General features: G+C 39.2%; 1 protein-coding gene and 1 long non-coding RNA gene across 3 annotated transcripts in view; one reads left to right on the forward strand and one right to left on the reverse strand.

Moving 5' to 3' along the window:
- LOC131463909 (uncharacterized) overlaps positions 1-3,089 on the reverse strand; it is a 25,520-nt gene extending 22,431 nt beyond the window's left edge. Inside the window, exons 1-2 of the long non-coding RNA XR_009241127.1 lie at positions 2,955-3,089; positions 2,333-2,427 (exon numbers count right to left, since the gene is read on the reverse strand). This is a non-coding gene — a long non-coding RNA (uncharacterized LOC131463909). The remainder of the gene's footprint in view (positions 1-2,332; positions 2,428-2,954) is intronic.
- LOC131463908 (mothers against decapentaplegic homolog 4-like) lies at positions 2,544-12,958 on the forward strand. 2 transcript variants are annotated; one of them, XM_058636044.1, is made up of 11 exons: positions 2,544-2,738; positions 5,032-5,076; positions 5,154-5,531; positions 6,126-6,300; positions 6,826-7,083; positions 7,285-7,392; positions 7,476-7,526; positions 7,980-8,163; positions 8,273-8,441; positions 9,144-9,282; positions 9,581-12,958. In XM_058636044.1, exons 3-11 carry the CDS (start codon positions 5,292-5,294, stop codon positions 9,790-9,792), a joined length of 1,536 nt encoding a protein of 511 aa, XP_058492027.1. In that variant the 5' UTR covers positions 2,544-2,738; positions 5,032-5,076; positions 5,154-5,291; the 3' UTR covers positions 9,793-12,958. The 2 variants fall into 2 exon arrangements, with proteins under 2 accessions (XP_058492027.1, XP_058492026.1); XM_058636043.1 differs by lacking the exon at positions 5,032-5,076.

Genomic DNA, 12,958 nt, shown 5'->3' on the forward strand with positions numbered 1-12,958 from the left:
GGTGCTTACTGCCCTCAGCTGGTCACAATCAGGAATTATTCTACAAGTGAAGACTTTTATTATGTGTGTGCATGTCAACATGGGTATATATGTTTTCCTTCCTTCCTTGTCCTTAAATGTCCTGCATCATAAGTGCATAAGTGCATCATTAGAAAAAGAGAATGAGATAAAGATGCACTGTGACTGAAAAAAAAGGTGAGAAAGCAAAACACATAAAGGTGGCGGCGATATGAAAGCAAGATGATAGACAATTAAACTCAAATTACGGGAGCATGCTGAACAGATTAGCTCCAAAAGCAGATAATTAATCATCCTTATGCAGCTTGTCAGTGGGTAATATTCTCAACTTGGGACAAATTGGGAGCCAGTGGGGCATTAAAAACGTGTGTGTGTGTGTGTGTGTGTGCGCGTGTGTGTTTTGTGTCAGCATGCTTCTGTAGTCCCATTATCGTGAGGAGGGTGAAATCAAAGTGCCATCAAAGACGAACAGTGTTGACTTTTCAATCTCACCAAACACAGCAGCTGATTTCACTTCTCTAATTAGCACCTTGTTAACCACAGAGAAGAAAATAATGTGCGAGATGAGAAGCTGTGGTGGTGTCGCAGCTGACAGCTCTTGTGTATTACCGAGTAAAATAACTCATGTTCACGTCGTATACACTTACGTTCATACACTATAGTAAAACCACTGTCTGCTGTATAAATGTGGTCCATCATAGGTGCATGGTGCTTGAACTATAACCTTCTCCAACACTGGTGACTTATGAAACAGATGTGTACCAAATTACTGTCATTTGCCTGGAATATTACACCTCATATCTGCATAACATGTTGTTTACTCACTTGAAAATTAAGATTTCAAAATCTTTGCAAATCATTCTTCTAGTATTTTTGAAATTAGATGAATTACTTAGTAGATTTAGCTTACAGTCTGTGGGTATGGCATTGTGATCCAGTAATGTATACAAAATTCCTACATTAAGGAAATAGGAAATCTATCCATCTATCTATCTATCTATCTATCTATCTATCTATCTATCTAATATACCATTTCATTTTGTATGAAAATTGTGGGAAAAATATTAATTATTATTTATTATTTATTATTATTATTCTCCTAGAAAGACACATAGAGATTAAGATCTATTTTACAAGTGAGACAAAGCTGAGCAACTACATAAACAACAAATAACACCAGAAAACAATGAGTGAAATATTACAGACAGTAAAACAAAAGCACGGGGCAGCAATAATCAGTCATTCATTTACCAGTTCATTGAAGCAGCACTAACTGTCAGTAACTTCTTCCTTTATTTTACTTTTAAAATCATTCAGAGGTATAAGTTTAGACACAATATCAAGAAACTCAGTGGGGATCAGTGTGGAGAGACTGGTGCAGCTTTATTTGTATGCTTCATTGTGCTGCATGTGTCTTGCGCTTTGGGGCTGTCTAAGTGCACTAGGAATGATTATAATTCCTCTACAACTGTTGGGGGGGGGGGGGGGGGGGGGGTTGTTAAATCTGACCTTTCGCTCTGTTCTATTTCATCACTTTTCCTGGAGCTCACAGAACACCCAAAGTTGCCTTATAGAACAATCACAAACACAATGATTTAAGTTGCAGCCTTTTGTGATTCTATAACTGCATTGTTTCAAATTGAAACAATTAATTATCCAGCCCTGTCAGGAGGGACAAAAGAGACAGAAGGAAGGCGGAAATAGAGAAATTATACACATGGCGGATGATTAGTGGCTAACGCTAACCGTCGTCGGATAGAATCTCAGCTCTGACGCTCACGTGGAGGATAAAGTGCATGTACTGTAAATGTGTATATGTGTGTTTTGGGGATGACATAGGACAGACATGTGTCAGCACTTAAACTGTGTTCATCTGTTTTCAGTAGCTGCTGGGGTGGTTTCATTTTTGTGACTGAATGAAGTACTACTACTACTACTACCACTACTACTAGTACTACTAGTTTGTTTATTTCAGCCACAGGTATTCACAAATAAATGCAGAAACATTTTTGTTGACACATATTAAACACACTGTTATGAATTAAGTAGCAGCAGCATTCCTTGTGAACAGATTATGTATTATCTTTTGCAGAGGTTTATTTTTTATTTTAAATATACATTTCAAAGTGTACAGGTCCACTAAGTCGTATTTTTTTTAATACTACTACTACTACTACTACTACTACTACTACTACCCTGGGTAAACAACTTGTTCCCTGCACCCAAAACCCATAATTATGTCAATAAAAATGTGTTTTAGCTCAGTCAAGATCAACTCTCGTGTAAACATGGTCAAATCAAATGACCCTCATACCTGATGTGATGCGTTCACGGTCTTTCTTGTTGACAGCTGAATGACCTGAGGCTTGACTGACTGTGGAGTGAAGTCTTGAGTTGATTGGGATTAGTCTTTGAAAACACAAAAGAGATAAACATAACTGAGATTAGGAATTCATAAACTCTCAAGTAAGGATTTAATCAACATGACCTGTGTGAGCGTTTCATTTCGCGCATGCGCAACACGTCTCTGGAGGAACCTGAAATGAAGTGGGTCGAGACTTAACACGAAATCTGAGATTATAACTCTGCAACCCCCTGCGGTTCATTTCTGAGGATGTTCATTTTCACTCTGCGGACCCCGTGTTTTATATTCAAGGGTTTGATAAACAGCTTGTGATTTTTCCGGAAGCAGGACTCTCCACAGCCCCACCACTGACACGGTAACTTGGGACAGTGCAGCGCTAGCTCCGCTAACTCTAGGTAGCGGAAAGTGCTATCTGTTTACGTAGCTTTAATTAGTCAGCACATTTAAACTACACAACCACCGCTTAACAACAAGCGTTTTTCTACTTTGGTGCGAAATTATTTTGCTGCTCACTCTCAAGTCATGTAGTTAACACTTTGTTGTGTCGTAGAACTGTAAACAACCTGCTAACCTCGTAGTAGCATGCTATGTTAGCAAGGGTGCTAGCATCACTCATTGTTGCTAGCAGATGTTTTTAGAAGCAGGTAGCTAACAATCTAACATCTGGTACTTCCGCTCTGTCTTTTCAAAGTAAAGTAGTGCGAAGTTGAATAAATTCAACAGCCACTTTATTTAACCAATGAACTGAGCAGCAGTTCGTGCTATATATATATATATATATATATATATATATATAATTGCTACAGTTAACATTGAGTAAAGTCCCTGTATGTTTAATGTAGGACAGCAACTAACGATTATCTTCATAATTGATGAATTTGTCAATTATTAATCGATTAATTTAATACTCGTTTGGTCCGAGAAATGTTGATCATGTTTCCCAAACCTGGAAATAGCAATGTTCTCAAATGTATTATGTCCACAAACCCAAATGATTCAGTATTAATGATTTCTTGTTTCAATTACTAATATTAAAAAAAAAACATTCAAACCGACTCATCGTCAAATACATTTTTCAGTATAGTGTTAATGTAGTAACCGATTAATCGAATAATCGTTGCAGGCCTAATTTAATGTACATCACAGTCAGATCAATAGGCAATTAAATTATCTTAATTAGAAGTTGGACCTACTGCATCTGTTCTGTTCTCATCAGTCAAAATCAGTTATTCAATAATTGCTGTTAAATTTAGTTGTAGGTCAAATTTGTTTACCTGTGAGCATCTTAACTCGTAAAGCAAAGGACTGGTTTTGATGATTTTTTAATTACTTCACCTAATGCATCAGATACATTATCTAATTGTCTAAAATCAACATAGTGTGGTTGTTTTGTACAGAAATAATACTTGTGTATTTGCACATAGTATGGGTTACATCAAGTAAGATTATAGTGGCAGGTGTGTGTCCACTGAAATCTTGGTGTGAACACATTGATCAGATGACAATCTTCACAACATCCATTGTTGGGATAGGAAAGGTTTTGTAGTAGTGTTGGTTAACTTTCCTCTGTCTTAAACTTTACCTCATATGTTTTGCATAGAATTTCGTCCACTGAAGGACTTGGGTCGTCTTTTTTTCTTAACAAACACGTTTTATTTTTATGGCAGTAAGTGTGGACTTCCGGTGAGTGTTGTGCGTCAGCAGACACTTGACACACTTGACTGCAGTCACTGTGGCGCCGGTAACTAGCGCGGAAGACACAACAACTTTTTTCTCCAGGATAAACAGTTCCGTGCTTTTCTAAACTTGACAGAAAATAAAAAAACTTGAGATCTGTCATGTCACAAGTTAGTCTTTAAGCCATTTTTATTTTATACAACCGGTACATATGAACAGTTCATGCATTTCTACCAGACTCCAAACGAACAGTGAAAGAATAATTCACTTCTCAAACTGTGAATGAAAAATGCACTCTGTCGAGTTTTATGTTATTATATTGAGTTTTATTATTATTATTATTGTTATTATTATTACTGAATAATGAACGTGTTGTTATTTTAAGTGCATCGTTTTCATTCCAACATACGGAAGCAGAGTCCATTATCTCGAGATCACCGAATGATGGATTTGTTATCGCAGGATAACGGTCCGTTATCTCATGCTTGTGGGGCCAATCTGTGTGATTATGAACCTGACACTATTCAGTTTCACCACAATTATCTCGCTATCACGAGAAAACCAGCCTTATTATCCTGAGATAATGTTATCACAAGGTAACAAATTCATTATTCCGCACCAACAAAATGTTAAGTTAAAGCCCACCCTCATATAATTTCCACTACTCCAAACAAAAACATCCCTCACTACATTGATTGTTGAAATTAATAAATAAATATAAAAGATGGAAAGTAGATTTTTATTCTTTTTCTCCCATCAGTTGAGGGTGTTGCAGTATGCAGGAGGGGGATATAAGTTGAGTAAAATGTTCTAGGTTTTTTTTTCTAGGCGATTTTATAGCATCAAAAGATTCTCATACATTTGTCAAAGTTATAGCAGTCTTTGCAGTATTTTTTGTTTGATTCACATTTCAACCATGTTGCTATATTATACTTATTATAATGGTTCCTTCTTTGATTGTTTGTCAGCAGAATTGCACAAAAATGCTGAAACAGTTTGGACCAAATTTGGTGAAGGTCTGAGCTACAGATTTAAAAAAAAAAAAAAAAAAAAAGCTATATGAAAGAGATTTCATGGTATCATCTCTTTTCAGGTTTTCCCAGAGTCTCTCTGCTCTGCCTGATGTACGTTTTTACTGACACGGTGGAGATCATCTCCGGCTTCCTGATGATGTGAAACCTTCTAAGCAGCGTACATACTCCCAGAGAGTGCAGTCAGAAACATCATCAAGATGTCCATCACCAACACACCTACCAGCAACGATGCTTGCCTGAGCATCGTACACAGCCTGATGTGCCACAGGCAGGGCGGCGAGAGCGAGACGTTCTCCAAGCGTGCCATCGAGAGCCTGGTGAAAAAGCTGAAGGAGAAAAAAGACGAACTTGACTCTCTCATCACAGCGATCACCACCAACGGGGCTCATCCCAGCAAGTGTGTGACCATTCAGAGGACGCTCGATGGACGGCTGCAGGTAGAACACATAAATAAATATGTATTACTTTTGAGGTTAGGGTAAAAAATACATCCGTTTACTTCCTAGTAGAGCTTCAACTAATCAAATTTTTTTTCAGGTTTTGTTTTTTCTGCTCCATATAATAAAGAAATCATTAACGCTGATACATTTGTAATCATCAATTTGAGATTTGGGAAATACTGTCTGATATTTCATGGATGATTATTGAAAATATTCGTTAGTTGCAGCCCAGGTTTATTATAATATTATTATAATATTAAATGGGGCAGTCTCTGAGTAAGGTACCCAATCTCCATTGACATCATCCCCACATACATACATATAATATTTACGAATACATATGATAGTTATGTTCATAATAAAGTGACAGATTTATTTAACATTTGTCAGACTCGCAGTCAAAAACTCAGAGTTCAGTTAAATGTCATCAATAGCAAAGCAAAGAAAAACATCACATTCAAGTAGAGGCAGCAACTAAATGTTTGATATTTCAGTACAAAACAAATGAAATATCAAAATACGTTTCTGGCATTTTAAAGTGTTTGTACCCTGGTTTACATGTACTCTTTGTCTCTGTATTGTTGTGCACAGGTTGCAGGGCGTAAAGGGTTCCCTCACGTAATCTATGCCCGACTGTGGCGCTGGCCAGACCTGCATAAGAATGAACTGAAGCACATCAAATACTGCCAGTTTGCCTTTGACCTCAAGTGTGACAGTGTGTGTGTCAACCCCTATCACTATGAGAGGGTGGTATCTCCTAGCATAGGTGAGTAACAGGGGGAAGTTCTCAATTAAGCCACTTTCATATTTAAATTAGTGGGTATATGTGAGATTTTTGAACCCCAAGTGAAGCTGCTAATAAAGGAGATTAACACCATTCTCATTACCAGTGGTTACAACTTTGCATCTTTTACTTTGGTCCCACTCTCAGTCAGTTGTTGGGTTCATCAGATCCCAAGTTGTAAACAGTAAGGTTGGCCACAAACATTCATAATTAACAGCCTTCTTTACGGATGTAAAATGAATTGTGTCATCGTGGTGTGCATTAGAGTGTTGCATTCCCACTAATGCTAATCGCCAATAAAAACCCTCATACATTGGGGAGTCAATTGACCAGAGAGTGAATGCAGAGTAAACATATTCCCACCTGTCAATAACACAGGCATTATTAATGTACGTGCCTGCAGATTTGATTTGTTCGACCCAGCTGAGATATGCACTGAAAAAACTTATAATAAGAAGTTTGAATTGCCTGTGAACTTTCCCATACCTTTATTTCCTCGGCCCACAGACTTATCAGGACTGACCCTGACCACTCCTCAGTCCAGTTCAGGCCTGATTGTTAAGGATGAGTATGATTTTGATGGACCGCCGAGTCTGCCCTCTGTTGATGGAGTGCACTCCCTCCAGACTATCCAGCACCCCCCGGGATCCAGCAGCCGATCGGCTCCCGGTGAAGCATTTTCAAATCCAAATCTTCTTCCGCCTGCCGAGGCCTCCACCTCCGCCTCAACATCATCCTTTCCAGCCATCGCTGCTGGATCAGGCAGTAAGATACAGCTGTATAAATATTCCTGTGTCCCCTTTATTTTGGCAATTTTATTTATTTTAAGCTCATAAAGTCTGTGAAATCATTGATATTGATTGTTGCTGTGAGGTTTTGTGAAGGCCACAACTGTATATTAATGTATGGACACTTTACTCGTGCTTCTGTCAATCTCAGACTTGTGTTTTATTTATTTATCCTCAGGTGCCTCATCCAACTGGTCCAGGAACAACAGTTTCACTCCCAACATACCCCACCACACTAATGGTCACCTACAGCACCACCCTCCCATGCCACATCCGACACACTACTGTAAGTGCAATTTTTTTTTTTTGTTTTTATCTCGGTTGTTTGATGCTGGTGATCACTGCCACTAACCTTTTTGTTTCTCTCAGGGCCAGTGCACAATGAGCTCGCCTTTCAGCCTCCCATATCCAATCATCCAGGTGAGAACTCACATTTCTCACAACACATAAATCACAAATGGAACAAAACTATGTTAGGTTATTCTCTTATACTCTTAGGTAAGCTAAAAGCAGTGCTGGCCCCATCAACTGCATCTAAAATCTGTGTCTGGGTTAAATGTACAGCTGCAATAAGTCAAGAACATCCTTGTTTTAGAGCACGTAGGTTAATCTGTCTCACAACTTCATTTTGCATAGGGAACTTTAGGAGCTACATTAGATTTTCTTCAGTCAGTTGCTTCTTGCTTTGTTTCAATGTGAGTAAGAACGATTAACTGTTTAATATTTTATCTGACGTTTCTAGTGGGTCACCTTATGACTATGTGGGCTTTAAAATAACAAAATCACTGTAAAGACTTGACTCCAAGAGAGTGATGCACTGTTCTCTCTTTTCCATTGATAACATCTAACGTCAGGTGCTTCCCTCTGTTTCAGCTCCTGACTACTGGTGTTCAATTGCCTATTTTGAGATGGACGTTCAAGTTGGTGAGACGTTTAAAGTGCCCTCTTCTTGCCCCATTGTAACGGTGGACGGTTATGTCGACCCGTCAGGAGGAGACAGGTTCTGCTTGGGCCAGCTAAGTAACGTACATCGCACTGAAGCCATCGAGAGAGCTCGGTAGGTGACACAAGTAACATTTTAGGTGTTACTTTATGCACTGTTCCTCCTATTTTAAAAATCTTCTGTAGAATTTCCTTTACAAATTCCCTTTTTTGGCTTCTCTCAGGCTTCACATTGGTAAAGGAGTCCAGCTGGAGTGTAAAGGTGAAGGAGATGTGTGGGTGCGATGCCTCAGTGACCATGCAGTGTTTGTCCAGAGTTACTACCTGGACAGAGAAGCAGGCCGAGCCCCCGGAGATGCTGTTCACAAAATCTACCCCAGTGCTTACATTAAGGTGGGGATGTGTTGGTTTCAGTCCACATATCAAGTTTTCTCTGTGATGAAATCACTGCACTGTAAAATCAGGATATCACTCAAGGTTAATGTTTATTTGACTCTGTGGACATTCCTTTCCATCCCATCGCTAATGGCCGACCCAGTACTGAAACGCTTCCCATTCACTTTGAGTAGAGCAGTGTCAAGTTTTGCTGAACTGCATTGTGGGTCTGTTGCTTTGCTCTGCTGATGTTGGGCGTGTCAAGTCGAGTTGAGAAAGGTTCAACTTTTCAAGGAGCGAGTCTAAGTGATGGCTAATCAAATTACAAGTATGCATTTAGCTCTTACGCCACATGGCCCTAATGCAGCTCTTGAGCAGCTGGTTGTTGTCCACGTTACCAATGGGTTTTTTTTTTTTTTGTCAGACAAAGAGCACTCAACAATGGCAGACATTACCAACATTACATTTACATCACTTTAGCAACAGTGGCAACTACAGCAGCAATCATCAGACCTGCCCACTATCAGGAATTAAAGTAATGCACACGTGTGAGTGCAGCATTATACTTTTACTGCAGATGTGTTTCCCTTCCTGTTAGATTACCGTCTTTTCCAATCATGTGGCTTATCGGGACTAATCGTGTTCCTACGTCCTTTCACAGCCTCTGGTGGTATATTGCTGCACAATGTTCCATATTTAACATCTCTTTTCTCCTGCCAGGTGTTCGACCTTCGGCAGTGCCACAGACAGATGCAGCAGCAGGCTGCTACAGCTCAGGCAGCGGCAGCAGCTCAAGCAGCAGCTGTGGCTGGAAGTATTCCTGGTCCTGGATCGGTGGGAGGGATTGCTCCAGCTATTAGTAAGACACAGTGTCTGCAAATACAGATGCACATTAACACATGGAGGCACTCGGCACACAGGCAGTTTGACAGTGGTTCCAGGTGTTAGTGAGGCTTATGATACAAGTCAGATGTCATTATTTTAATGTCATGGAGCAGATAAAAGAAAATGAAAAGTAAATGTTTAGATTCATTTGCATTACACAAAAAATGCCCTAGTGAAACATTAGATATTGAAGCAGTGGAATAAATAGTTTTTCCTCTTACAGTACTTTTTCGCATTTACCTGACTGACTCACTCTCTCCACACCCGCTCAGGTTTGTCGGCAGCAGCTGGTATCGGGGTAGACGACCTGCGGAGGCTGTGCATCCTGAGGATGAGCTTTGTGAAGGGCTGGGGGCCCGACTATCCCCGCACGAGCATCAAAGAGACGCCGTGCTGGATCGAGATCCACCTACACCGAGCTCTGCAGTTACTGGACGAGGTTCTGCACACGATGCCCATAGCAGACCCACAACCTCTGGACTGAGAGCTTTCGAACTGCATCATTGTCACACAGTGCAACAGTACGGTGTTCCTCTGTGAACTGTTTTTCATGGAGGAGCCAGTGAAAGAACCGTGAAGCTGTGATACTTCACAGTATCACACATCACACATATACTTTACAAATACTTTGAGGTGATACTGTGCTCTTTTTAACACTATATCCAGTTACACCAAAGCCATCTATTAAAGATATGTTCATCCAGATTTGTTTTTAATAGATGGTTTTGATTTGAATTAATATGTTGAAAATGACGATTATGAAGCCCCACAGCATGCACATAGATGACCTGCACATACCATGAAAGTGGAATATAAACTCAGATGACTAGCAGTTCTCATGCAACAACTACTGACAGGCATTAGATCCACTCAACGTGTCTAGAACATGACATGGAGTCCACACACACACACTTAAATCTGTGCTGCTGCTGCTTACCGACTAATTAGTTCCTGAAAGGACAAGCAAGTTCATTCAACGGTCAGGCTGAATAGAAATGTAGCAGCAGCGTGAAGCGCAAGGAAATCTGCTCGACTTCGATATCACGCTGCCGGATCACGTTGTACCTGACGTTCACCATCATCTGCGAGTATTTGCAGAGTATGAAATAAGTGTCCAGACTTTTTTAGGTCAGTTATTTGACCTTTTAAATGATGGTTTCAGGTCTTTGTCTGCAGGGTGTCCATTATACAGATGTACAATGCAAGTTTTTGGGGTGAATTAGCAGTTGGTGATGCAATGATTCACTGTGATTTTTATACATGGCATGGCCTCAAAAAAACAACAGCTTCACACACTAGAATATGCAGTTGGACCGCCTTAACACTGATTATGGCGCACACTCGACGTGGCGTTGTTTTATAAGTTAATGTCACAACATTGATTTCAGTCCATAGTTTAATTATTATTTTAAGTTAAGTCTAAGTTAAAAGTGTCTTGCATCTAAACGTGACGGCACACAGGAGCACACAAACCTTTTTGCATCAACAGCAGCAGCAGCAGTGGAAAAGGTCACATTTTTGAGGCCACTCGGTATTGAAGTGAAAGATATTAAAGCTGATTTGACGTACCATACGCTTTATTGATCCTCCATAAAAGGAAATGGAAGTTATGGGATTGAATTTTTGAGTACGGTTTAGCTCCAGGGGACGGCACTTTTTTCTCCTTTTGTTGTTTGATTTTTTATGACGGTTCTCATTTGTGTTGCATGGTCACATAGTGGATATACAGTTATGTGCAAAGGTGCTATAATGCCTGTAATATTTGGTAAAATCACTTCATTGGAACACATCCAGAAAATGCATACCCTAATTAATGTTACTGATAAAATCTGTGTTTGTCCTATTCTTACATATCAACAAATATCTGCTGGGAATAAGGCCGATTACACCAGGTTTATTCGAGACACGCTTGAGCATCACATGCACATGCTGTCTGAGTTAAACTCATTGAGAGCTTGATAACGTATAAGACTTCAACTTTGGGTCACATCATTCCAATCCAAATGCCAATTATCGCAGAATTTCACAGTCATAAAAACAGCAAAGCCAGTGGTGGTGGTGGTGGCCTGGGACTTTTGCACAATGCTGTGGTTATATATCTGATCCAGGACCACATATTAAAGTGACAGATCTGATTTCATTATCAGAATTGGCAATTTCTGTGTTCAAAAAGCCCTCAAAAAAGCCAATACGATAGCTGATGGTGAAAGAGTTGGACTGTAATGTGTTTGGGGTTAAAGTCTGGACTCTGTTGTGATCCTTTCTGTCTGGGAAAATCATTACTTATGAACCATTCTTTCACAATTTGAGCCTGATGCTGGTATTTTTAGGTCGTCGGTCAATCTATTTTAACGTCACCTAACGTTGTTGAACCTAGACTTGACCAACTCATCATAACTCTGCCCCCACAGAGGAGAATATGAGAGTATGCGAGGTCAAAATGCATTTGTTATTGGTCAGTTTTCACCACCTCTAACTTTCTCACTGAGAGCAGAGACGAAAACAGTCATGATTTCACCACAGTATGAGGGTAAAAGGGTTTATCAAACTGTAAACATGGATCTAGTCAGCTGCTCCAGTCATGTCTATTTCTAGAATTCAATTGTAATGGTCATTATTGTGTTTATTTGTATTCATATAGATTGTATTGTTGTCGTGTAAGGACACGATAGTCTCTACACACTCGACTCACATAACTCGATTCAGGTCTCCTGTGATGGTTAACTGACAAAAAAAGATTAGAGCATTTAAAACAGTTCTTCAGCAATAATGATGTATTTTACTGGTTTGTATTTTTGTTACTTTAACTGCATTATATTCTTTCTTTCTTTTTTTAGCACTTTATACGTTTCTTGATTTTAATCAAAAAAAAGGGGGGGGGTTGTCTTGCAATTGGAATAATAAGGGAATGAACAGGTTGATGTATATTTTTTTATATAGAGCGAAAGCACAGAGGCAACATTGTGATGCGTTTAATTTGAAAATGTCTAACACTAAGACACTTTTTTTTCTAAAAATCAGTTTTTGCCCTGGTCACTCTATAAGTATTTACACACATCTGTAGGGATTCTTTCTTTCTTTATTCTTTTTGATTTGCTGTTTTCTTTTTCAAACCATGTAAATAACTTTGTTTTTGAAATGCATGTCCCACCTTCGCATGAACATTAACACCAAATAGTCCATTGAGTCCCCGCTCTTGTTTGAAAATGGGCTACTTCTCTTAGCCTGCATTATAAATGAGGAACTGGACTAAGAGGAGAGGAGGAGCCCTGCTTCCATTTTATCATTAAACACATAAAGGGAAAGTTTTATCGTCATGATAACATACACTTTTAGCTCATTAAAAACACAATTTGAATCGCAGACTTGAAGCCTTTGATAGTAAACTGAGTGAAACATGACCTCTGTTACTTGAAACAATACTTGATGTGTTTCTCACCAAACTGCCGTACAGTATGTTCAGTCTGGTCATCCAGTAATGCAACGATTTCTTTTTTTATTTCTGTTTTGGTGGGTTACGGCAGAAATTACTGAGTAGTTAAGTGTTGTTGCAACTGTTTCTTCATCTCCTCTGTTGTGTCTTTTGTTTGTTTCACTGTAATTTAGAAAAGAAAGCATTGTTCTAAAAAAAATAAAAAGTTTACATCAGG

Source organism: Solea solea, chromosome 8 (assembly GCF_958295425.1).
Source record: "Solea solea chromosome 8, fSolSol10.1, whole genome shotgun sequence".
In the NCBI taxonomy this organism is placed as follows: Eukaryota; Metazoa; Chordata; class Actinopteri; order Pleuronectiformes; family Soleidae; genus Solea; species Solea solea.